General features: G+C 31.8%; 2 protein-coding genes across 3 annotated transcripts in view; one reads left to right on the top strand and one right to left on the bottom strand.

Annotated features, from left to right (window-relative positions):
• Nucleotides 1-36: 36 nt before the first annotated feature.
• Nucleotides 37-23,707, bottom strand: LOC115884526 (ATP-dependent RNA helicase WM6). The gene is made up of 8 exons (XM_030903131.1): nt 23,556-23,707; nt 23,158-23,367; nt 13,003-13,407; nt 12,825-12,943; nt 7,964-8,095; nt 7,638-7,784; nt 7,189-7,444; nt 37-205 (listed from the first exon to the last, which is right to left on the bottom strand). The coding sequence occupies exons 2-8, from the start codon at nt 23,354-23,356 to the stop codon at nt 192-194; spliced, it is 1,272 nt and encodes a 423-aa protein (XP_030758991.1). The 5' UTR covers nt 23,357-23,367; nt 23,556-23,707; the 3' UTR covers nt 37-191.
• A 1,960-nt stretch (nt 23,708-25,667) lies between these two features.
• Nucleotides 25,668-27,979, top strand: part of LOC115884530 (cGMP-dependent 3',5'-cyclic phosphodiesterase-like) — a 54,795-nt gene continuing 52,483 nt past the window's right edge. The window contains exons 1-4 of one of the 2 annotated variants that reach the window (XM_030903136.1): nt 25,668-26,367; nt 26,425-26,698; nt 26,780-26,983; nt 27,078-27,260. In XM_030903136.1, the coding sequence (XP_030758996.1) occupies nt 26,164-26,367; nt 26,425-26,698; nt 26,780-26,983; nt 27,078-27,260 (865 nt within the window). In that variant the 5' untranslated portion in view covers nt 25,668-26,163. The remainder of the gene's footprint in view (nt 26,368-26,424; nt 26,699-26,779; nt 26,984-27,077; nt 27,261-27,979) is intronic. The other variant, XM_030903135.1, reaches the window with a different exon arrangement.

Here is a 27,979-nt window from a genome sequence, read left to right as displayed (position 1 = left end):
AACATAATATTCTGTTAGTTTCAAGTAAAAAAACAGTTCAGTTCTCCACTATTTATTAACATTTTTTGTCAATCTGTGTAAACAGTATATTCTAAAGTGTTTTATTAAAAGTAAATCTTATTTCATTAATTAAAATTACATCATACAGAAAATAATCATACAACTCTTACAACAATGATGGTATAAAAAGTTTATCGTCCTTCAACTGAAAAAAAAAGAATAAAGCATTAGAACACAACTGTAGCAGAAGATTCAGGGTTTTATTTAATTGTTTTAAATCTAAAACTTTGATAGACCTATTTTTTTATTTTCTGAACAATAAATTGTAACGTTTTGATTTTAAATAATAAAACGTAAGGGTTAAAATATACCCGGTGCGCCTCAAAAGTGCTCACCCCTATAACTTTTTTAATTTTTCAAATTAAAAAACGAGATTTGGTACGTTATTCAATTGTTTTTAGTCGTTTCCTGTTGCACAGGAAATGGCTACAATTTTTGATTTTTAAATGGCACCCTCGGTATATTTTTAGTTTATTCAATAGAAAATGATACTCTCAATAGAATGACATCATATGTCAACCTTTGACATTTTCGCTTAAAAACTCATATTTTAAATTTCAATCTAGAATGGCATGGCTATGTTAAAGACACTAATTTTTAATCAAGAAGCCTTTATCGCTACCACAAACCATTCGAAGTGAACAAAATGGATCGAGGAATGTGGACAGATATAACATTCCTTCAGGATGGACTAACCTGGTATACAGACGGGTCAAAGGCCGCTAAAGGAACAGGAGCCGGAGTATTTGGGGAAAGACTAAGGGTAAGTTTATCCTTTTCCTTGGGTAAACACTCAACCGTATTCCAGACAGAAATCTTCGCCATTCTACAATGTGCGAGAGAAAACAATAGAAGAGCTTATTCAGATAAGCTCATCAATATATGCTCAGACAGTCAGGCGGCACTTGGGGCGCTTATGGGCCCAAAGGTATCGACGAGACTCGTCTGGGAATGCCTAGGTGATCTGGAAGTTCTGGCTCGAAGGAACAGAATTAAATTATTCTGGGTGCCGGGCCACAGCGGCATCCAAGGCAACGAAAAAGCCGATGAGCTAGCTAGGCAAGGATCATCAGTATCTTATCTTGGTCCAGAGTCAGTACTAGGAATACCCAAATGTATGGCCCGTAGTACACTAAAACTCTGGATCAGGGAAAAGCAGAATGTCCACTGGAGAAACAGACATGTACAGGCACAGCAAGGCTTTTATCCAAGGACCTAGCTCTAAAACCGCAAAAGAACTGCTAATGTTTAGCAGGAATAAATTGCGGATTACAACAGGCCTCTTGACAGGACATATGACTGTCAAGTGTTACCTGAACAAGCTCAACCTGTATCAAGGAAGTCTTTGCTGCAGACTCTGCGATAAAGATCCTGAAACAGCGGAGCACATAATATGTCACTGCGAGGCTCTGGATCGCAAGCGACACTTTTTATTTGGGAAAGCTAGGCTAGAACCGGAGGAACTATGCTCCCATCCTATCAAGGACCTACATAAGTTAGTGCAGGGCACAGGGATAGGAGAATGGGTGCAGATATAGAAAGGGGACAAACACAATATGCCTCACAGGTCGCAGTGTTTCCGGCAGAGGACGGCCCCTTATTGTGAAAAAAAAATCAAGAAGCCTTGGAAAATAGATTTTATCTTCTAATGTTTTTCGTATTTTGTCCTGGCCAGTTAAAAGATGCCCAAATCGAATTTTTAATTATATCTCAATTTTTTCCAATGGAACAAGGGTTGGGTTGGGTAGTTAGGTTAGGTTAGGTAGGCTCGTATATTATGAACCGCGTGTTACAATTTCAAATAAACTATATGCGAATCTGTCAAAAGTTGACATATAATATGTCATTTAAGAAATATGAGAAATCTAACCTGCTTTTAAATCAAATAGTAAAATATTTCAATATGTCTTTTCCCGAACGACAAAGAAGACCTAGAGCAACGAGGAATCAGAAGAGTCAGAATACAGGCTGGTTCCCCACGGAAATTAGTTTTATGAGGGATGAGCTGGCAGTTTTGGATGAGATGCGCCAGGAATCAAATTGCCCTCTTCTTCATGAAGAATTCAAAGAATACCGGCTTCAATATAAAAATGCAATAATCGAAGCAAAAAAAACGCTAACTCAAATTATATTAAAAACGCCGACAATATGGGTAAGGCTGCATGGGAAATAATTAATACCCAAAGAAAACTTAAAAATACCAATGAGAGAACTAATTTAGATTCTAATACTTTCAACAACTTTTTTGCAGAAATTGCTGAACAGCTTGTCGTAGGGCTCCCAAAGGCCGGTCTCACGTTTGATATATATCTTCAACGCCAATTTAGAGACCCCAACCTTAAATTTGCTTTTCAAAAGTGTAGCCACAATGATGTCAGATCCGCAATTGATAAATGAAAAAGCAAACATAGTAGAGATATATACAACTTAACGCCAGTGCTCATTAAATCTCTGAAGAATGTTCTAATTAGCCCCCTAACAAGACTCTTCAACAAATTAATAGAAAGTTCCACTTATCCAGACTCATTTAAAATCAGTAAGACTATTCCAATATTCAGGAAAGAAAATTCAGATATACCAGACAACTATAGACCCATCTCTTTGATACCAGTTCTGTCTAAGGTGTTTGAAGTATTATTAACAGACCAACTGTGTGACTATTTTGAATCGAATAACATATTCATCTCAGAGCAATTCGGTTTTAGAAAGAAGAAATCAACAGTGATGGCTCTGGGTAGATTGTGCGAGGGGAACAGTGCGGCATTCTGCGAGGGTTTGAGGAGGGAGTTTGTGAGCGCCACTTTCTGCGATCTTTCTAGGGCCTTCGATTGTGTCTCTCATGATATACTTGTCCGGAAACTGCACTACTATGGTGTTGACTCAGATGGTTGTCAATTAATTGGAAGTTACCTGACAGAAAGACGACAGGTACCGTAAAATGGGGTGAATAGAAACAGTTTCGTAAGCTATTAGCGATATACCGGTTGATAGAAATGTGGTATTATTTTCCCGAATATTTTAAAACATGGGTCTTGGTTTGTTCTTTGCGTATACATATAATTTGATTTTTGAAAAATATGCATATAAATATTAAATAAAAATAACATTTGTGTTTCTATTCACCTGCTATTCGGGAGAATAGAAACACACATTGATGTTAATGTTTTTATCTATTCTATTTCCAACAAGGTGATTAGAAACAGTAAATTATTACATATTTAAGTAGGTTTAACAATAATTAACAATACATATAATATAACAATTTATATGTACCGGCTTATGTATTACTTTAAAAATAAATATGTTATTTATAAAGTTTTCGCGCCATACAAAATAGGTGATAAATCGATCTCACATTTATTGATCAGCTGATTGACAGAAACAGTGCTGCCACAGATAAAAATATAGTTTTTACATTTTATTGTGTATTACCAATGATAGAAAAATTAGATATGTCGACTTTTTTTTACTTTGAATATTTTTAATTGTGATTTGATTTTTTTCAGAAATTTTGTTTCTATTCACCACTATGTTTCTATTCACCCCATTTTACGGTAACGTATGTCGAGGAACGTGTGATGAGGTTTGGTGTTCCCCAGGGCTCTACTATTCCTGATTTACATTAATGACGTTAAATATGCAGTGCAACACCCTGAGATGACTGTATATGCTGATGACACTAGTTTCCTTCTAAGATCTAAGGATTATGCAACCCTGGTAGACCTGAAGAATGAACAATTGGATGGCATTGGGGACTGGTTTGCGGCAAGTCGCCTAAACCTAAATCGCGACAAGACTAAGAACATAATCTTTTCTTTAAGGCCACTTGATTGCAGGGATCATCAGGGTGAAGCTAATTTCCTGGGGGTCACTTTAGATTCAAAACTGTGCTTTGATGATCACGTAAACCTCATAGCTAGGAAATTGACGTCAGGAACTTTTGTTTTGCGAAATCTGGCAAAATTGGTGGAGAAGGAGGTCTGTATGATGGCTTACCATGCACTCATACATTCAGTATGTGCATATGGTCTACTAGTTTGGGGGCACTCGGCTCATGCATCCAGAGTTTTTGCGCTCCAAAGACGAGCTATTAGAATTGTTGCCCGTGCCGGTTATCGTGACGAAGCGAAACCCTACTTTCAGAGTCTAAAGATACTAACCTGACCTTCGCAGTATATCTTTGACTCTCTTATATACGCTCATGCCAGTGAAAAATTTGTTGTGGCTAAGCAAGTGGTACTGTCATGACACGAGGGCTCGGAATGATTTGCGTGCAGATTTTCTTAGACTGAATAGATCTTTTAATGCGACACTGAACTATGCGCCAGCCTTCTATAACAAGCTACCACTTCAGGTTAGAACTCCACCGGCTAACGTATTCAAAACAGTGATAAAAATTACCTAGTGGGAAAGGCCTTTTATGATTTTAAATTGTTTTTATCTGATACTGTATGTCTGAGTGATTTCAATGTTTAATTTATAAGTTTTTATTTTCTATATAGGTTTACCTTTTACTATCAATGTATCTATGTTTAAGTGACAAATGTGTAATAATTGTCTAAATTTTGTATTTTTATATTATTGACGTGTGTGTATATTTATTATTGTCACCAATAAACTTGATTTTGATTTTGATTATATTCAGAGAGTCATTTTTTATCGAATAAAGTAAAAAAATACCGAGGGTACCATTTAAAAATCAAAAGTTATAGTCATTTCCGGTGAAACAGGAAGTGACCAAAAAGAATTGAACACGTCAATCAACCCTAATTTGTCACATACATTTTTTTTTGAAAAAATAAAAAAGTTATGGGGTAAACCACTTTTGAGAGGCACCCGGTATCAACATAAATCAATAGGATCACTTAAAAAAATTAAATCAAATTTAATTTTAACACGTAAAAAACGCCTCTACACCGCCGTTAGATATATCATACTTTTTCTTATTAATAGTATTATTATGTTTCAATATAAGAATGGAATCCGTAACAATATCTAAGCTATCTGTAACCATTTTTTAAAATATTATTTTATATAGAAAATTATTATTACAAAAAAAATTGTCAACCATTTACTTTAAAATATATGAACCTCAATTCGATGAATAAGAGAGAAATGAGGGCTTCATTTGAGGTGGTCTTGCAAAAATACCTGTCTAGCAAAAATAACTAACATGTTAAAAAAATAAACATCAAAGTCAAAATTGTCACTTGTTAGAAAAATATACAGAACTAAAAATTATTTAATTAAAATAGTTTATCTATGAAGATAATTTCATAGTTCTCAATTTTTAGTTATAAAATGTACATTCGTACTGAGCTTTTCCAATAAATTAAGGGTATAACAACCAAATGCCAAATACTACAATAAAATGAGGAAGATGCATATATTTTATTTTTCGCCAGAAACTGTTCAATTTATTAGAATAAATATGTGTAAATGCAAAAAAAAACTTTTCTTGAAAGCAGTACCACAATTTTATAAAATGGGCCATTAAAATACTATGGATAACGCAAACGACGCCTCGCGAATTGAAACGATATTCTATTGGTCTGACGTCACCCGCCGTTCTCGTCGACGCGCGATGGCCAGCAGCAGCCAGACGTGTTCCGTTTATGTACGTATTTAGGTGGCGTACTAAGACATTTTTGTTGCTTTTAGCGTTGATTGGAGGAGCTTTTATGCTTTTTTGTGCAGTTATTATTTGTATGTGTTGTGTGTTCTGAGAATTTTAAGTATTGGCAGATTCCGGGTTTGTAAAAGCACAATCAGATAACTTGCCAAAAGTCGATGCTTTTATGTTGGCTGCTTTTATAAATACAAATTCCCAATTTATTGGTGCTGAATTACGAGGAAAAAAACAGAGAGGTATGTAACATTTATTCTTTGTAGTACTGAGGCATACTTAAGTATAAGTAGGTACCTACTGTTACGAACTTTTATATAGTTATAAATATTAATGTTATAAACTTATTTTTCAGATCAGGTAGGGAGACGTACGGAGATAATGCTATAGGTTATGTAGAAGTGAAAAGAGACAAAAATATTTGTTTAGTACGTGGAAAAATAACTCCAGAGCATAGCGTGAAAAAGAATTTTTTTATATATTGACACCCCCTTTCCCTTGTTATTTTTAAAGATTGTTTTTTTTACGAAATTATAGGAAATAAATTGTTTATCAGTAATGAAAATATTATATAAGGTGTCCCATAAGCAAACGCCAAAATTAAGTTACTTTTTTAAGTGAGACACCCTATATATTTTTGGATTCTTCGGAAATTTCTAGATATTCTAGATATATTTCATGTATAATGTCCTATACCTATCTTCAAATGTTTACGAAATATTGACAGTTGTAAAGCGAAAAATACCTACAATTTTCTGGACCACCTTTTTTGAGACACCCTGTATAACTAGAATTAATTTTAAAAGAGAGTATATGAAAAACCATGCAACTCTTTTATTTAATGTTTTCTTCTAAAACTTGCAGTTAAGGCTGTATGTGGGTGTCAAAATATAATGAATAACCCTGTACATTCAAATTTCATATACCTATGTAAGACAATATATTTACATAAATATATGAACTTACATCAAAATGATCTTCAAAACAATAAATCGTAAAAATAGAGGGTAATTTAACGTTTTTTTTTTTCATCTCTTCTCAAGGCCTTGGACCATTTTTTTCTGTTTTCGCTCATCCATTACTATTTATAAATATCACTAATTACTAATTATGTATTAATTAACACAAATAACTAAAATTTTGACTCGGATTCAACAGCATTTAAAAGCAAACTGTGTAAAATAAACACGCGTCTGGCTCCACTCAACCAGAAGAACGGCGGGTGACGTCACAGCGGCAAGGCGCGGTAGAGAGCGTTTGCCCGGCCATTTAAATTAACAATATTTAATTATTTTATATTAGAGGCATTTCTTAACCGATATCAACGATTTTTTTTTGTTCAATTTGTAATTATATGAACTATTTTTTAAAACCATTATTTAAAAACATGCATTTTCCTCATTATTATAGATACTATCAGATGCTATAAAGTTTTAAACATGTCATTATTTTTGTATTTTATTATTGAGTTTGTGTAATTAAAACTTATCTACTTTACTTACTATAAGAACTGAGGTCTATTTCGTCAGGAAGTTCTGTAATATTTACATCGAATCTGTCTTGAACTTCATTTAAAATTTTAGCGTCACTTTCCTCAGACACAAATGTTATTGCTAATCCTTTTGTACCAAACCGTCCTGCTCTGGCTACTCTATGTAAATATGTGTCTGAATCTTCTGGCATGTCATAATTAAATACAATATTGACTCTTTCAATATCCATTCCTCGTCCGAAAAGGTTAGTGGCGACAAGAATTCTCTAAAAATGAACACATAAGAACCATCTAACTTTACAAAATCAGAGTAAGCAAAAAATATTTGCAACTCAGAAAAAATTCCCAATTATGTAAATAATCACAACATATTTCATATGTCCCTACAAGCTTATCATCATGAAAAGTTTAAAATATTTTAAAGAAAAAAATTCATTATTACATAAAAGCTCTTCTTACTTTTTGAAAATCCTTAAACTGTTCGTATCGTGATAATCTCTCTTTCTGATCCATTGCTCTGTGGATACCGATGGCTGGAAAATTCTGTTCAGTTAAAAGTTGAGCCAATGCGACGCATCTTTGTACGGACTTCACAAAAATAACAACCTAAATTGGAGGTCTCAATTAATGTAACAAAATGACCAAATATTTAAATGCATATGATTAAAATTTTATCAGTGAGAGAGTTTGTAAATATATCATTACTATCATAAAAGCACGTTTCATCATATACAAATTATAATATTTATATCACAAATATATATATACACGCAAAAATAACTAACCTGGTTAAATTCTAACACATCAAGTAATTCAAATAACTTCTTATTTTTTTCATTTTCTTTTAACTTAACGTAATGCTGTTGAAGGCCATGTAAAGTGAGTTTAGCCTCATCATCAACATAAACTTCCATAGGCTAAAAAAAGTATCATCAAGCATACAACAAATGGTTAAAGATAATAGTAAAGCCTATCAAACAATAATGAAAATAAACTCACCGGCAAAAAAACGGCCACTAAAAACTAGTCCCAATTTCAAAGTTGGATTTCTCGCGAACCACTCATTAGATTTTGATGATTTTTTTTAAATTGTAAATTAATTCATTCTTAACGGATGCTATGTCAGAATTTTTTATTCCGAATTTATTTTGAGCATATACAGGGCACAACAATAAGACGAAGTTTTTTTGCACGAACTTTGTAACACCCTGTAGAATGCAGCAGCTGTAGTAGCTATTGCTAAATCAAATCACATTGTACCCTCATCTTTTGTGAGCATTTTGTTTTTTTAATCACGACGTTATCTCTTTTTATTGAAGATACGCTGTTTTAAAACGAACGTCTCGGAAAAATGCTTCCCAGGCAGAAAGTTTTATGTGTAAATGATCAAGGCGACATAGGCCAAACCTTTGAATAAGAAGACTAAGGAAGGAGCATAATGCTATCCATGTATTCATGCATGGTGGGCGGAAAAAGCACCATAAAAGCACTCTAGGGTGGGGATCCTTGACAGTTCTGTTTGACGATTCATTTGACACATTTGAATTTAATTTGAAATTTTGTGGATTAGTCCGTCTTTACGGAGCTTATTTTATGTTATTTATCATTTATTCTACTACTGATAGTTGTATAAAGGTAGTAAATCTAGATGGAAATTGTGGCAGAACTTAAATTAACAGTGACACTATCGCGATTTATCGAAAAAGACTCTAAAATAGTTGGTTGTGTAGCGTGCGGTAGATCTCGGCAAAAATTGAATGAAATAATGGAACAACTTTTCGCTAGTAAGTGACTATATAATATACATACGTGTAGTAAACCGATCATTTATGAAATTCACTTAAATTAACTAAATTAAATATTTTTCTTGCATTTTAGCTTTTATTTATTACTTGTCAAAGATTAGATGTCAAAGAATTTAGATACGTTAATTTTACTTACCTGCTTCAGTAGCGTATCGGATGTTTGTGGTAATAAATACTTATTATAACTTATCTTTTTTATTAGAAATATATATTTTTATAACAAATTTAATAACTACCAACATTTATTCACAACGTAAAATAAAACAACAAATTATTGAGTCTACCCCACGTCTACCCTATATCATAGTTTTACATTTTTTAAATAAAATTAGAACGACACCGATACACCGGAATTTAAGTCGGCCATATTCGAGGCCCATCGCGGTGTACCTAAGGTTTTTGATATGCTCCTTCCTTAGTCTTCTTATTCAAAGGGCGAAACGGATTTATGAGAATTTGCAATATGACAACAACGGTTGTCAAATTAAAAAATGCAATTATCTGTGTCGGATGTTGCTCGTATTGTGGCTTTAATTGAGGATGGCTGAAGTCAACGTTATGTGTCCGATACCCTGGTCATACCTCGAACAACAGTCCAGGATGCCTGGAATCGGTATATGGAAACGGGAAATTTCACCAGGCGAGTGGGTTCCGGAAGAAAACGGAAGACAAATGCAATTGACGACCGCTTTATTGCCCTGAATACTTTACGAAATTGTAGAATTACAGCGTTTCAGAATCAACATCTGCTACAAGCCGTGCGTAAAACTCAAGTCTGTGAGAGAATAATCCAACGAAGACTAAAAGAAAACAGCTTGTCGGCAAGGAGGCCTGCCCAGGGCCGGCGGAATGGTAACATTGAGACCGGGTAAATACCCTACCTGCCCCCCCCCCCAAATAGTTAACATGTTACCATAACAACTAAGCATATTTATGCTACTTTAACAATAAAATTTCACTTAAAGGTACAAATCAAATTCTTCTCTTCGTTCAATCTTAGTCCGCGGTTGTTTTTTCTATACCGGGTGCATCTTGAAAGTTTATTAGTCTATTTTTTTAGATAAAAAACGAAATTTGGTATGTTAGTATATGACATAAATTAGGATTGATTGACGTATTCAATTGTTTTTGGTCACTTCCTGTTTCAACGAAAGACTATTGATTTTTAAATGGCACTTTCAGTATATTTCTGGTTTATTTGATAGAAAATGACTCTCTGAGTAGACATATAATATGTCAACTTTCTCTCAGACATATCATATGTCAACTTTCGACATTTTTGCTCAAAAAATCGTATTTTAAATTTCAATCTAGAGTGCCATGGCTGTGTTAAAAACACTAATTTTTAAACAAGGAGCCTTGGAAAAATAGATTTGATCGTCTAATGTTTTTCGTGTCTTGTCCTGGTCGGTTAAAAAATGCCCAAATCGTATTTTTAATCATATGCCAATTTTTCAAATGGAACAAGTGGCTCGCAAAGAATTTTTTACGAATAATTTTGTACCACACACTTGATATTTCGAGTCAAATTGTCGTTATGAACGGTATGTTACAATTTCAAATAATCCATATGCGAAAATGTCAAAAGTTGACATACGATATGTCATTCTATTCAGATTGTCATTTTCTATCGTATAAAGTAGAAATATACCGAGGTTGACATTTAAAAATCAAAAGTTTTATTAATTTCCGGTGAAAGAGGAAGTGATCAAAAACAATTGAATACGTCAATTAATCCTAATTTATGTCGTATACTAACATACCAAATCTCGTTTTTTCATCTGAAAAAATAAACAAGTTATAGGAGTGAGCCAGTTTTGAGACGCACCCGGTATATAAATGATAAGTATAAGTGATCTTTGAAAACATTACTATTTAGTTGCAAGCAATAGCATTATTTTTCTATAAAAATTTAAGAATTTTTTTCTTTTTCCAATCAATTATTTCGTGCAAAATCAGTATAGGTATGATCAGATACAGTTCTGTCGGCTTCAAAATGAGGATCAGCCAGTGTTTCAGATTTGAGATGCATTTATTTGTCTTGCTCTAATGAGAAATTTCTACGATTCTGATACCATTTACCATGTATTACTACATATTCAATCCAGAACAATCAAAATCACCAAAAGATTGGCGTTTTTCCCACTACTGTTAATAAATGAATGAGGCAAACTTACAAGCTTTTTTTTTGATAATAAGGATATCGGGATCCTATTTAGCTTCTTGCTAATGAATATTTGTCTCATATAATTTTAGGGCAGATCACCCATTAACAAATAAAGGGTGTGGGTAGTAGACAAAGTGCAATTTTGAGCAAAAAGCAGTCTAAAACTGTCAATTTTGCTGGCTCTTGACTCAAAACAGTTTGTTTAGGGAAATTTTATAAAAACAAGAATTATAAAAAGAAACGTTATTTACAAAAAGTTGATAGCTTTTCAGTTATAAGTAAAATACCACGAACATTTTTTTTAATATTTTAGTTGCTGGCGTGGCGCCCCTCACATTAGGCGCCCCGGGCAGTCGCCCGGGTCGCCCGGCCCTTCCGCCGGCCCTGGGCCTGCCACAGGACCCCAGCTACTTCCAAGACATCGTCGAGCACGTCTTCAGTTTGCCCGTTTACATGTGAATTGGTTTGGTCGCGGTTTTGCCTGCAAAGCATTTTTTCGAGACGTTCGTTTTAAAGCAGCGTATCTCCAATACAAACAGAAATAATGTCATGATTAAAAAAACAAAATGCTCACAAAAGATGAGGCTACAATGTGACTTAATTTAGCAATAGCTACTACAGCTGCTGCACCCTACAGGGTGTCACAAAGTTCGAGCAAAAAACTTCGTCTTATTGATGTGCCCTGTATGTGTTCAAAATAAATTCAGAATAAAAATTTCTGATGTAGCATCCGTTAAGAAGGAATTAATTTACAATTTTAAAAAAAATCATCAAATTGCGACTAGTTTTTAGTGGCCGGTTTTTTTTTGCTGGTGAGTGTAAAATAATAAGTGACGAGTCCTTAAACCAAAACTTTTTTTGAGAAATTCAAGAAAGGCTTCACTAATATCTGTCTTATGTTGCTAATATTCCAAAGATACCAATAACAATTCAAATTTAAATCTGGATAAGATTTAAATGTACATAATTATGGTATCTTTAGAATTTAAAATGGAGTAGCAAAGAATGGTAAAAAAGTTAATAAGAAAGCAAATTATTACAAATATCTTTTCTACTCCATTTAAGTAAATAAGTACTGCAGTGACGAGGCGGTCTTCAATCGTACATACAGCTTGGCTGAATTCCCTTGTCCTATATATCATCATCAATCATTTCTATCCCATCATAGAGGAAACGTAGGATTTCGCTATTACCATGTTTCACCTTCACAGCATACACAATATTACTTTTTTTTAACATAATTTTGTAGTTTAGAACGCGGTATGATTTTACTAAACCCATCTTCTGTATCTTCATCGGAAAATTAATCTTCTTTACCATCCCACCCTAGTTTACTTGTAGCTGGATTTACAGTACATAGCCCCGTTTTTTAATAGATAATCTAGCGATATAGAGCGCAAAATTTTGATGTATTGTAGCACGGCCGAAAATATTGTAATTAATCTTCTATAACTTCGTTGGGCTACAGTACTATCGTTCTTCAAAATTAGATATGTGTCAAGCTTAGAGATGTATAGTTAATTTAGAAGTACTGTAGCACGACCCAAATATTTCTTCAAAAACCTACTCGTTGGGCTACAATACGCTAATTTATATCGTGACTTATGAATATTGAAGACCATGTCAACTAGCCGAACTGATCGAATATGATGTAGAATAATAACTTTCAATTACATCTTGCATAAATTTCTTGCACACTGGACGAATCTCTTTACTTAGTGTGGCGCTGAACATCATAACTTGCTTGCCATGTGGTGTATTTCTATAGATTTCTTGAACATCACGTCTCATATCTAAAATAAGGTAAATGTTATCAACATACTAAATCATTTCACCTAATGTGCTTCCTTACCTAGCACTTCGAGCATCTTATCGCATTCGTCAAGAATAAAATGCTTCAAATGTTTTAGATTCAGCTTTTTCGATCTTACTAGGGCCAAAATACGTCCAGGCGTTCCGACAACAATATGAGGACAATTATTCTTCAAAACTTCTTCATCTTTTTGAATGGGCATTCCTCCAAAGAATACACCAACTTTGATGTTGGGCATATATTTGCTAAACCTTTCATATTCTTTGCTGATTTGAAAAGCTAGCTCACGCGTATGGCACATCGCGAGAACATACACAACATTTTCGGTCGGTTCAAGTTGTTGCAAAGTGGCCAAAACAAAAACAGCTGTTTTTCCCATACCAGATTTTGCTTGACAAAGAATATCCATTCCAAGAACAGCCTGGGGAATGCATTCATGTTGTACTAAAACAATTAAAAAAATTAATAATAATCACTTTTTAACTTACAAAGCAGAAGACATAATACATATTAGTTCAATATATTAGATTTTTAGCCATTTTCTAGTAATAATATATAGTTCTTCTAACGTTACTTTTCGTTGTTTGAACATTTAACATAGTACATACATATAAAAGTAATGGACGGTGGGAAAATACCCAATGGGTACAATAAATAAATTTGTGTATATACCTGGTATATAGTCCCCATCCCTCCGACCGTGCAAACAAAATTACCCTAAAGGTACAATTTTTTAGGTTTTGCTAAATATCTCCAATACACTCGACACTAGAAAAAAATTGCTAGTTATCAAAATTATCGCCTATAAAATTACCTACAAAATGGTGTATACAGGGTGGTCCGAACTGTATTCCGGAAACTTCAGCAGCATATTCTGCAGATAAAAATAAGTAAAAAAGTTCTTATAAATGTATGTCCTAAAATGCTTAGTTTCGGAGATACAGGGTGTAGAAGTTTTATTTTTATATCGATTTTTTCCAAATTAATTTAAATAAAGTAACGTCAATATTTGGATGAAATTTGGTGTCTGGGAGTTTTTTGATATGAGAAATTCGATTTTGATGTTAATATGACTCCTACTTGTAGAGGGCGCCACCTACATATTTTTAACTAGTTTGAAGAGTAATAACTTTTCGTCCGTACCTGTATAAAACTACTAAGTAAAAAAATATACATTTACGACGTTTTTAATGTAAAAAAGATCTCTTAATAAAAATCGCTACGAGTAATAGTTCTCGAGATATTTGAAATCGAAATTATCAATACCTGTCATCATTGACAAATTAAACATGTTGATTAAATAGTTACTAGACGGAAATCATAAATTTGAAATGTTTTTGTGCCAAATCATCATCAATCATCATTTTTTCGAAGAACTTTTTATGATTAATTTTAAAAAATAAAAATTTCCCAAATTTATTATTTTAGTCAAATAACTATCTACTCGACATGTTTATTTTTTGTCAATAATGACATGTATTGACTATTTTAACTCTAAATATCTCGAGAAGGGTTGCTCGTAACGATTTTTACCAAGAGACATTTTTTACGTAAAAAAATACGAAAATGTACCTTTTTTCACTCAGCAGTTCTACACAGGTACGGACAAAAAGTCATTACTCTTCAAATCAGTTAAAACAAATGTAGGTGGCGCCCTCTACAAATAGGAGTCATAATAATATCAAAATCAAATTTGTCAAGTCAAAAAACTATCAGACACCAATTTTCATCCAAATATTGACGTTACTTTAGAAATTATTTGGTAAAAATCGAAATAAAAATGAAACTTCTACACCCTGTATCTCCGAACCTAAGCGTTTTAGGACATACATTTATAAGAAGTTTTTTACTTCTTTTTGTCTGCAGAATATGCTACTGAAGTTTCCGGAATACAGTTCGGACCACCCTGTATACAGTATGGCCCCGGATTGTCTTTACAAGAGGAAAAAATTTTGCTTGTTCTAAAATGGTGAATCCTGTTTATACTTTTCCAAATTTCCATACCGTTTTAGATTGTTGTTATTCATAGAATTTTAATTAAAGTAATATTTTTTTTTGTTTTAAAATGTTAAAGAAATACAACATTTATTTAGTTAAATGGAACGGAAAGGGTGATAATAGTTATCGGAAAATGTGATACTTTTAACAGCAAGAAATGTGACGTTAATCAAAACTAATCTATCAAAGAATGAAATCGAATTGATATTACCATAGAAACACCTTTGATTTTTAGGACTTAAAAAAAATTCAACCATATTTTAGGGTGTATTCCATTGCTTACCTTGGTTATGGTTTTATGTTCCGTTTCTATCGGTTTCCTGAAGGTTTTCTTATTACGGAACACGGTTCCTGAAAAATTCGGTTATAACTATCACCAAACTAACGAGCGCGACAAGTCTCGTTTTGTTTGTCAATCAATGTCATTTATGTGACAGAAATCAAGCAAATATTGGAAGTTCGAGTGAAATTCTCATTTAATTTCTAAAATTTGTAATAGTATTTTGTATTTACATCCAAAAGCAATGGAGGTAGGCAGTAAAGGTAAATAAATTTCATTAACTAAATAGAATGACTTTTTAGGACCATTTAAACTTGTCATGCTGCCATTGTTTCTTAAAGTCAGGAACATTTAACGAAAACATGAAAAACAACACAACAAGTAATCTTGAATGTTTTGTAAGCTATAAAAATATAAATATTGATTAGATTCAATGACATCGAAATAAATTAGATCCGGCGACTTACATTTTGGCGAAATCCATCATTGCCTTAGAAAATTGCATGTATGCCAAATTTCCACTTCGACCGCATTTAAAAGGAAATCTAACCTACGTATACGTACGGGGATAGCTAACCCACATTGTAAACCAGGAATTCCAAATATAGATTAGGTCGTAGAATAATACTTTAAACCGATAATAATTAAAGGTAGCTTAGTATCACGAACTACTCCCAATCAGCATTAGCCGTTATGTAAATCTTCTGTAATTATAATTTTTAGATTTTAAGAAATTTAACATAAAACAATCGACAACGTCGCAACGCCAGCTGATACTGAAAACGTACGCATTTTACTATCTTTACTCCTAAATTCAGGCAGCCAACAAAACATCCAGTTCGAATTCGTTCATAAATTGCTTTACGGCGTTGCCAATGTGTTGTGGTTTTTCGAAATGTTTTATGAGGTGATTTCCAGATATTTTAGTGTTTTGTGGTATTATTTTTAGTGATTTTATTCAGAAACAATAAGACAATGGTGCGAACTTGCCAAAAAAATTTTCGAATTTATATTACACCATCTAAAAATCAAATACAACCTTAAGGCGTACTACTGCCAGTAAGTGTCATTAAAAAATAAACAAGAGTAGGGGTCATGACATATCACCTTGGAAAAATTATCACCGATTGTCATTTTTGACGCCGTTTTTTTTTGATAGTATAATTTTTGTAATAGAGGAATGTATTTTTTGTTTTTTTTATTAAGACTAAAAAAATATATAGTTTAAAAGATGAATGCGTCTTTGTTTAATATGTTTTATTGAATAGTTAATTATTTATTCAGTACAAGGTCCCGATTATCGGCGAAGAAACTGATCCAGAAATATGTAAATATTTTAGAAATTTTCTTCAGTTTAGCAAAGATCTTTATTATTGTTGTTATAAATAGTAATATTTTTATACCTAATATTAAATTGCAATTAGTCACGACAGTTTTAAAATATTCTCATTTTTCACTGTTGCTTCAATCAAAATAATACCATTAATTCATATAAATGTTTTATAAAAGTCGTCTTCGGCTCGTATTCATTGAACGCTTGCTGGATTATATTACTACTGGAGCAATTTACAGACATTACTATGGAAATGTGCATATCATAATTTCAATTAGTTATTTTCGTATAGAAGTGATTGGACTATAGAAGTAGTCATTTTCAAAATTTGAAGAGCCATCTAGCACAACAATATATCGTATCCAAAAATCATATTTACGAGAATATAATATTAAATAATTATATATTACAATCAAAGTAACTACGCCACTGACACACATTCTCAAGATCTCTGAACAGCGTTGCCATTCTCTCGGGAATCCTTCATGACTGCGATCAGCCCGTCTTGTTCCCACTCGCATACAACAAGAAACGAATGTCTGATTCTGATCTTTTTCTTTTTATGAATGAAATGCCGGGTCTACTTTATTTAGAGGTCATTGATTAGATTTGTTTATTTATTATTGATCTGTTTTAATACTGGACCTGCAAAACTTCACTTGAATTGTCTAACGAGTTTAACAGTTTATTAATAAAGTACTTTTCAGTATCAAACACCATTGAAAAGAAGAAGCAAACGTAAAAACAGGGAATAGGTACATTAAAAATGCATAAAAGATAAATTTTATAAAAGAGGCATTGAAATTTAGAAAACGTCAACATTTGACGTTTCCAGTACCTTTTACCAAATCGTTCCGTATCAAACCGATGTTTTTCAGGAACCGCTCTTTACCGGTCGGGTTCGCCTGGTTTTGCAACGGAATACAGCCTTAATGTTTTTTTTAATTTTCTCTAAAACGGTATGGAAATTTGGAAACGTATAAACGGGATTAACCATTTTAGAGCAAGCAATCTTTCTCAAAACGTCAATAATAAAAAAGTTTTTCGTCTTGTAAAGACAATCCGGGGACATACTGTAGAAGCAAGATTGATTAAATCAGTGACGCGTGTAGTGGGGGCTTAAAGCTCTCTAAATGTCTTATGGCGCATTCTCACGACTCGTGTACTTGACAAACATTTGTAATTGGTATACAGGGTATACATGATGCGTCGGGTCCTAACCAGAATTTTTAAGATATTTATTATAGGAACTAGGCCAATAAAAAATACTTGCCAAGTAGACGAGTCGTGAGAATGCGCCTTTACATTTTAACAGCGATGGGCGGTGGGTATGATGATGACCCAATAGGTATAATCATAGACTTAAAATAAAATATAGACTACACTATTTACATCTCAACGCGGTCAAACAATTTTTTTTGTACACATGTTTACTTCTGGGTACAGTCGACCGAGCCTTCCTCATCCAGCCTATGTTGTCACGTCTTTAATAATATCAATATTTTTTTTCTTGTTATTACACATATATTGAGATATTAATACTACATTTTAATAAAGTAGGTTTTAATATTCCATAGATGTATTAAATAGTCCTTATACTACTAAATTATAAGTCGGATACTGTTTAAAAAGGATAAGTTCTTTACAATATGACAACACCGATTAGAGGCGAGGGAGCCTATTCATTCATTTATTACCTTGTAGTACGCGTCGCACGTGTGCGGTAAAGCTTTGTTGCCGCTATGTCCCCGGCTGTATTAATGCATTTTCGTAGCTTGTAGTTCTTAACTGTTTATTTTATTGACTTTTTCTGTTCAAGAACTATAAAATATGGTTCGCCAGTGCCAAATTTGCAAGAAATTTGACTTAAATAATCCATTTAAGCCTTGAAACGACTTTCGACCGGAAGGCAACTCTCAATTTACCCATTAGGAGTCAGTGGCGTTGTTGTAGAAAGGCGCTTATTTAGATAATATTTTAGTAAAATGTAAAATCTGAATGTTTTCTCTTACATTACATTATTTACTTACTTACATTGTAACAAAATCATAATTATAACCCTGTTAATAATGATCATAATTATAACCCTATTAATAATGTTTTTATTAAAAATATATTCCGGTTTATTCTAAAATTATCTTCAGAATCTAAAATAACATTCAAGAATTTTAAAATGATATTACATTATGAAACAATATTTTTTAATATACCGGGTAGTCTCAAAAGTAGCTCACCCCCTATAACTTTTTTATTTTTTCAGATAAAAAAACAGATTTGTATGTTAGTAGGTATATGACATAAATTAGGATTTATTGACGTATTCAATTGTTTTTGGTCTCTTCCTGTTTCACCGAAATGATTACATCTTTTGATTTTTAAAGGCACCCTCGGTATATTGCTGCTTTATTCGATAAAAAATGACACTCTGAATAGAATGACATGTCATATGTCAACTTTTCACATTGTCGCTTAAAAACAAATCGTATTTTAAATTTCAATCCAAGGTGCCATGGTGTTGTTAAAAACACTAAGTTTTAATCAAGGAGCCTTGGAAAAATAGTTTTGATCGTCTAATGGGTTTCGTGTCTTGTCTAGGCCGGTTAAAAGATGTACAAATCGTATTTTTAATCATACATATGTCAATTTTTTCAAATGGAACAAGGGTGACTCATTAGCATATTTGGAAAAAGCTTTTTTATGAATATATTGATACCGCACACTTGGTATTTCGAGTCAAATTGTCGTTATGAACCGCGTGTTACAATTACAATTAAACCATATGCAAAAATGTCAAAAGTTGGCATATGATATGTCATTCTATTCAGAGTGTCATTTTCTATCGAATAAAGTAGAAATATACCGAGGGTGGCGTTTAAAAATTAAAAGTTATAGTCATTTCCGGTGAAAGAGGAAGTGACCAAAAACAATTGAATGCGTCAATCAATCCTAGTTAATGTCATATACTAACATACTAAATCTTGTTTTTATTTGAAAATATAAAAAATTATGGGGATGAGCCACTTTTGAAACGCACCCGGTATAATAAAGACAGTACCGAGTTAAATAAATGTAGTTTTCATTTTATCCACTTCCTATCACACCTTTTTGCTTTAATGGAACAGATTTATGTTTTCTCTAATTTACATAATAAGACATCACCTAACCAGAAAAAAATTACAACAATCATATTTTTTTTTTCTCTCCTTGTCGCCGATTCTATTATATCTGTGGAATAGATCCTGTTTTGATTAATATTAGGGGTTGTAATGTTTGACTAAAATTAATAATTTATTATTAATTTCAAAAATTATGTAATTTCGATTATAAAATTTCTTCTATAACGTGTATTTTATTATTTTTATCCTTTTGGATTCTAAGACGTTTTTCTAAACTTTTATTTAAAAAACCTGTCCTAAATCTTAATAAAATATAAAAAAGTTTAAATACGATATATTTTTAATTTAATTATAGCTTCATTAAAATAAAAAAATTACCCGGCTATGATACGGAGAGTTCAGGTGTACTTGAGAAACGAAAGACAGTGTTGTGTTTCTCGGCAGAGTCGTCAGGGAACGACCGTTACGACAGAGAAAACCGATCTGTCGCTCGTGTCGCACTCGTTATAACCTAAAACAATAACACAACAATAACAAGACATTGTCTGACCGCATGTTCCAGCTATTTATGAATGAGATGCTCAGTCTATATTTTATTTTAAGTCTATGGGTATAATAAAGAAATTTGGGTATATAACTGGTATATACCCAGTAGTAATATACAGTCAATATCATGTACTAAAACCCAGTAGGGTATACCAGGTGCGTCTCAAAAGTGGCTCACCCACTGTAACTTAACTTTTTTGCTTTTACCGATAAAAAAACGATACTTGGTATGTTAGTCTATGACATAAATTAGGATTGATTGACGTATTCAATTGTTTTTGGTCACTTCCCGTTTCACCGGAAATTACTACAACTTTTGAGTTTTAAATGACACTCGGAATTTTTTTACTTTATTCGATAGAAAATAGTGACTAATGACACTCTGAATAGAATGATGTAACATATGTCAATTTTTGACATTTTCGCATATTATGGTTTATTTTTAATTGTAACCTGCGGTTCATAACGACAATTTGTGGTATCAATATGATTGTGGTATCAGATATTAATAATTTTATAAGTGAATACATTCAATAATTTTGATAACTACCCACAGGTATTTTAATAAATTGACTGTGCCAGAGATATTCAGCAAAAAGTAAAAAATTGTACCTTTATTAGTATATTAATCGTGGACCACAATGACTTACTACAAAAATTCAGTTTTAGGGGATTTTGTTCTACAAGGCACATTAATTGCCTTAGAGTATTTACCAATATAATCAGGGTTCGGAAAACTACATGTCACTTTTAAAAACTACATAAACTACATTACAAGTAGTTAATGTAGTTTATGTAGAGGGCGTAGTTTATATAACCTATGTATGTAACTTTCAAATTAATGTCAAAGGTTCGAGGTGAGGTTATAATAAGTTGAAGCTTTAAAAACACATAATGTATTTAAGAAAACAGGAGAAATATGGCTTTAAATATAATATTTGCATCATATTATCTCTATTACACCTCATACAAAGAAAAATTATTCATAATATCATTACATAGTTTATTAACGTAGTTTTCATGTATTTAATGAACGGGAAAAGACATAGTTTTTGAAGAAAAACTACACGTAGTTAATCAGGTAAATTACGTCTTAATTAACTACTTCCGAACCCTGAATATAATAGAGGAACGCATCCGTACTGTAGTTTACCAACATGGTTTTATCACAGAAGAAGTAATAACCAGAAGCCTATCTCTCATCGTTGGTAAGGAGAACCCGCAGAGACCTTGACTCGCTTGTTCCCCTGAAATTCATCAGTGAAGCAGCGACATGTCTATAGACCGCCGTAAAAAAATGTTTAAATAAGCCTTTTAAAAGTTACATTAAAAATGAATGAACATATTTTAATTTTTTTAATAAAATGATTTTATACCTTAAAATAAATTAATAAATTTATGCAGTAGAAAAAATCAACAAATTTTTACAATGTTATATAAATTACTAACTATAAATAGGTATATATAACACTATTAATCATAATCTTAGAACTAAAACTTAATTCATAAAATTTAAAAATTAATTTCCTGATTTTGTCTGTCACAGTTTGTATGTGCTCTTTCCATGATAAGGTTTCATCTATAATAATGCCAAGTTATTTAAGACTGCATTTTCTTTCAATTTTTTTTTCGCAATTACAATTCATATTAATTATATCACATTGGGACTCATGAATTTGTATTTTTTGAAAACTGGGTAGATGTTGATTTGAGAGTGAGAAGGCAATAAATTTTGTTTTATCTATATTTAAAGCAAGCAAACTACCGCCGAGCCACTGTTTTATTTTTTGCATTGCTAATTCCGCTTTACATTCTGTTATTTCCCAGTTATCATTCATCATTAACCACAATGCCTGTATCATCAGCGAAACAAAGCACATCTACTTCTTTCAGGACAGACAAGATTTCATTTATATAAATGATAAATAATAAGGGTGAAAGCACAGTGCCCTGTGGCACACCACATTTCAAATAGGAAATCCAGGGGGACAGAGATCTATAAATTAATAATTTTTGTTTTATTTCACATTTCTAATTTGTTTTACTCTGTATTTTGATCATTCATTAAATATTATTATAGAACTTTTTTGTCAAGTCTATAAAAAATATTTAACTTTATGTTAGACCCAATTAATTTATACCACTGACTGTTTATATAACAAGATCCGGTAGATAAGAAAATATATTAACTGTTTGGTCACCAAGTAATAAACTATGGATTGCTGGTACTTTAATTTGTAACTGAAGAGTATATCGATAATAAATTGTGCTCTAGAATTGAAAACTACATTGCATTTCATTCTTCCCGCTTTCCACAATAATTTTATTAATTCACAGTATATCTAGCTCATGGCAATTTAGTTTCTGCATTAGATAGGTCACCGATGGTTGAAACTGATGTTATATGGAACAAGCAAGAACGGGGAAGAGATTGGATTCTGTTTATTACTTCTGTAGTTTTATAATGAAATACAGCCTAAACTACATTACATAATATATTAACTTTTACCGTTACGTTTTAATTAGCGTTAATAAGTAACGGAACGTTAAAATTATGTTATGCCAAAACTCTCCATTAGTTTTACTTCTTTTACTGTAAGAAACGTTTTTGATGAAGATGGTTCAGATAAAATTATTGTCTTCATAAATGTCTATATTTTATATATTTAAGTCAACATAAATTATCTTGTAACAAATAATTTTGATTGAAATTTTACCAACAATACCCTTTAATCAAATTGCATACCACATTATAAGCCAAAATAAAACAATTTGTAGTTAAAAGTTAGTAAATTTACTCTTGGATATCGCTTCTTCTACATACCTTAAAGTAAAAGAAGTAAACAAAATTGCAAAATTATGCACAACGTGCATACAAAATCATTGAGTTTTGACTTTAACTTAAGAACTAAGGCTCTTACCTTCAGATGGATGCTCAAAACCACAATCTACAATAGCTCTCAAAATTTCTGGTTTTAACAAAAAATCTCTAAATCCTGAACTGTGAATTGAGGCGTAAGAACCTTTTACACCTTTTTTTGTTTCGGCTGTGGTTTCGGTTGCCGTTTGTTCGGTTGGTTCTTCATCTTCATAGTCGAGAAGATCTTCAGGTTCGGCCATTTTATAACTCACTAAAAAATCATAAATATTACAAACACCTATTTACAGAGTATAAAATGACAAAAAAATATAAGCATAAACAATAACTAAAACAAAAATACTACATATACAACAAAGTGAATGCTCTATATACCAATATTAACCAAAAACAATTTGCAAACAGAATATGATTCAATAAATAAATTTAAATTAAACTTACCAAAAGTTCACGGGAGCTTATAAAAATGGAGAAATGGAAGCGGCAATGGCGAATGGCGGCAAATCTGCGATCCGCCAAGCGACAAAATGACAACTGACAACTGACAACACAAACAAAACGGAACCAAACGGAAGAAGATCCAGTTTAGCCAACCTTCAATTCCAAACTCTTTCGTTGACAGATACAGAGTTGAAATTATTTTTAAAAGTAAAAAAGTGTATTTTGTAAAGAAACAGTTTTTTACAAAGTTTTTTACACAAACGATTTTTATTAAAATCACATAAAAACTCTAGGTAATGGTGTGGATCCGGTGGCTGACCTTGAAACGAGTTTTTGCTGCATATAGTCACAGACACTACGCATGCGCACATCTTCGATGTTGCCAGATTGCAAGTTATTTTGGAATTATTTTCAGTAGAAAACAAATATGTGCTTTTCAGTGTTTTTTTGTCAATATATACAGTATGATCGAAAAAACGGCGTCTAGTTGGCTGGGAAATGACCATTGAGGACATTTCCATATAAAATGGCAGCGATCTTCATCATAGTACGCGCGGTATATCATTTATATTATTATTTTAATATTTCGCACAACACGTGAAACATGAACGCTTATTATGTATTTTCATAGTCAATAAAATTAAATAGAAATAAAATTCTAGATTCCTATAATTAATCTAATTGCTCTAGATTATTATGCTACGTTTAAAAAGTGCTTTATTAAAAATTCAGGGTATGGTTTGGAAAAAGTTTTTTCTTTTTTTTAAATTTTTAAATGCTGTAGCTCCATGTCATGTTCATAATAGGTTTTTTTAACATTCCATCAAAACTACGGAGGCCTTAAAAGACCTTTTAGTCTCCGTAATTAAAATTGTAGAATCAGCTTCAGCAACATTTACACTTACCTTGTTTAATTCTGCTTATATATTGCATTAATTTTTCTGCTACCTTAAGATTTCTCTATTCTTACACCTAATTTATGTGATTTTCTTAGCATAATATGATTTATAAACCATATTTTTCCTAATGGAAGGATGGAATAGGATATGCAAAATTAAGATATTTTAACATTTATTTTCCAGACAGAGCATAATATAGTATTAAGATTAAGACATAACAAATATTATAAGGAAGATCTTAATATAAATCACAAACTAATTACAAACTAATCTTAATTTGGTCTTGTATAAACACAGGTATAAAACTAATAAGATCAAAACTCAACCTTCACCATATTGTCAAGATTTGGCATTATAGGAAACAAGAAATTACAGTAAATTAAGAAAAGAATATCAAAGTATACGATATTAAATACTGTAATGTATTCTACGACACAAACCGTCTCCCTTCTAAAGAGAAAAAGACAAAACATAAAGCTTATTTTAGTCTTATCAACACACTCTTCGATAAAATATATGTCTAAAATTGCTATTAATCCACTAACTTGATATTTTTAAGAAATTGTGATACAAACATTATAATCAAAGTATATTATATTAGTAACATTATAAGTAAGATGTTACCTCTATCTCCCATTGATGTGTATTGTTCTATAAGACTTGTCATGGTAGTATCTCTGGTAGTATTTCAAAACATCAATACATATAATCAAAACTATTGTTGCCTGTAAATAACTAGAAATTAAATAACTTGAAAGAAATAAAATAATTCTAATAAGTTTAAAACCATTAAGAAAAAATCCGTACATGATAATTTTTAATTCTAATGTAAATATATAAATAAATGTTATTTATTATTACAATTTTATATATTCATAATACTTTCATTTCACAATCTTCATTATCCTTCTTACCTTAATTTTGGATATCAAGATAAATCTGAAATTATAAAATTAATTATAGAACTTCTATTATTATTGATTAACACTCCAAAAAAAATTTTCAACTGCAAATAATTCGAAAATAAACTGCAATTTGGCAACATCGACGATGTGCGCTTGTGTAGTATCGATGATCAAATGCAGCAAATATAGGCTTCAAGGTCAGCCACCGGATCCACACCTTTACCTTTTTTTTTAATGCCATCGTAATTATTTCTCATCAGAATCAACAAGGAATCAACCTATAATCAACCCCTCTATCCCCATCTATCAATCACTAAAATTGACGATTATGACATTATGACATGACACAAATGTCATTCAACAACGAATACAAATGGAATACAAAAACAAAAAACAATTATGTTTTTAATCACCTAAAAATAACAATCTCTTACCGAAGGAGTACCTACATATATTTATTTTGCATTTAATCATCTAATTCATTACTTCTTTATTGTCTATTTTTGATGACACCTAAATGCAACATACACCGGATATGAAGTATAGGTATTTTATTAGAGGACTTTTGGCCAAATCCAATTGGTTTAAGAGGGTATATAAATATCGTGCTTATGAATTTAATTAATTTAATGCAATAATAAAACGGGACATGTTAAGTAAACTTGGCCATTTGGTTAATGATTATGTGACATCACCATGACACTGTTCATATTAAACTATCAATTTATTTTATCTAATCTTTAAGTAAGTTAATCGGATTATCAAAATTTTTTGTGACTATTTCCCAAATATCTATCTATAACTATGTGCACACCAGAAAATACAGAATTTTTTCTTGTTCCTCCATATTGTAAGAAAATTTTGAAAGAAAATGAAGATAAGCACGATGATATTCTTGAGGAACCCCTTGCAAAAATAGAGGTTTCTAATCCAAGTAAAATATTACAACTCTTAGCAGACCTTACAAATAAGTCTACAAGAAGACTTGAAATTAAAATAAATAGATATGTAAGTAAAACAATGTTTATACTCTGTTTTAAATTGAATTGTAAAAAATATCCTTAGCTAAAAAATGAATGCGAGTGCAGTTTTGTATTTATAATAAATATACATAGTATATCTGAAGAAGGTGTAGTACAAGTAATTCAAGAAAGAAAATTAGAAGAAAATATACGTGGTATATTATCAGAAAGTGCTATAAATAATATATTAGAAATTAAACCAGATAATGAGAAGTCTATATCATTAGATCCTAAAATTCAACAACTTATTAAAGATGTGGTACCTGATGGCTCTGGTGAAGTAGTTATAGTGCCTATAATAGCGCAGGAGCATAAAGGTAAAATTAGAGTACCTACTATTACATTTATTATAATTGTTTCAATTTATATGATCAATACTTAATACTTTATAATTTTAGGAAATGAAACTGATTTTCCAGTATATTTAGTTTGCATAGTAAATACTCTAAAAGACAGTGCATACATATCAAAACTAGTTTGTGAAACATTTAAATATTGTTTGACGACACTTCTCAATACAAGACAATGTGAAGAGGAGCGTCGTTTAAAAGCCGAATGTCAAAATTTATTGCTGGTTGCTAGAAAGTTATTTTCCCATCTTGGTAAGCTATAGATTGAATGGAGTCTATATATTTTTATAAATAGGTATTACTATGTACAAGGCACAGTATATTAGGTGATGTTTTATTTTCTTAGGGGACTTAAGTGATTTGTTAAAAGAAATAATGACAGAAGCAAGAAGATTAACAAATGCAGAGAGGTGTTCATTGTTTCTTCTAGATCCAGATCATATGCACTTGGTAGCTAAAGTTTTCGATGGAATGAGTCCAGCTGATTGCAGTACTGAAGTTAGAATTGCTGCAGATCAGGGTATTGCAGGTAATGTATAAAATTTACTCTACTTAATATAGGAAACATATATCACCCTTAGTCTTCCTAGAAGATAATATACTACATTTTTATTATTTCAGTGAAAAAATGAAAATTGAAAAATTCTTGTGTTAAATACCTATACTTTTCTTCAGGATGTGCAATATATAATATAAAAAATTATGTTAAATAATATAACATATGTACAGGGTGGTCGAAATTGGTCTGTTTTAACAGAGAAACCTTATTTCCTGACTAGATAGAGCAAAACCGACATAAATGTCATGGGCTCGATTTCTGAGACACGTTTAATGGCGTAAACCGCTTGTTGATATTTTCACTGCCAACTGAGATACGGGGTCTTTTTGAATTTTTTACCATTTGGAAAATTGCCTATAACTTTTGTATTTCGCGGAATAATACAATTCTGTAAAAACGTTCTTAAGGCACTTTTTTAAGCACAATCCAGTGGCGTAGTCAGTTTTTTTCCACGCTTGCTCTTTTTGTCAGAAATAATAAAAAATATAATTTTTTAAATGGAAATTTTAGTTGGCTACAACTTAAAAAAATGCTGGCGTTTAAACCTTTCCAACGGTATAAAGTTATGGATATCTATTTCTAGGAATGAGAGAAATATTAGGTTTTTTATCTTTATATTAGTGATGGGCAAAACTGTTATTTTTAGATAACAGTTGAAACTGTTATAGTTATTTATAAAAAAACAGCTT

Source organism: Sitophilus oryzae, unplaced genomic scaffold (genome assembly GCF_002938485.1).
Source record: "Sitophilus oryzae breed Bouriz unplaced genomic scaffold, Soryzae_2.0 scaffold_297_pilon_pilon, whole genome shotgun sequence".
In the NCBI taxonomy this organism is placed as follows: Eukaryota; Metazoa; Arthropoda; class Insecta; order Coleoptera; family Curculionidae; genus Sitophilus; species Sitophilus oryzae.
Note: the sequence above shows the minus strand (reverse complement) of the source record. Positions and strands in the feature narration are given on the sequence as shown.

Bases quoted from the DNA above. Each gene is read 5' to 3' on its own strand.
- LOC115884526 (XM_030903131.1), bottom strand. From the start codon at position 23,356: ATGGCCGAACCTGAAGATCTTCTCGACTATGAAGATGAAGAACCAACC. The intron at 13,408-23,157 runs GTAAGAGCCTTA...TAATTGTTTTAG, and splicing joins TTTTGAGCATCCATCTGAAG to TACAACATGAATGCATTCCC. The intron at 8,096-12,824 runs GTAATTGAAAGT...TACTTTTTTTAG, and splicing joins GCAAGAAATTTATGCAAGAT to CCTATGGAAGTTTATGTTGA.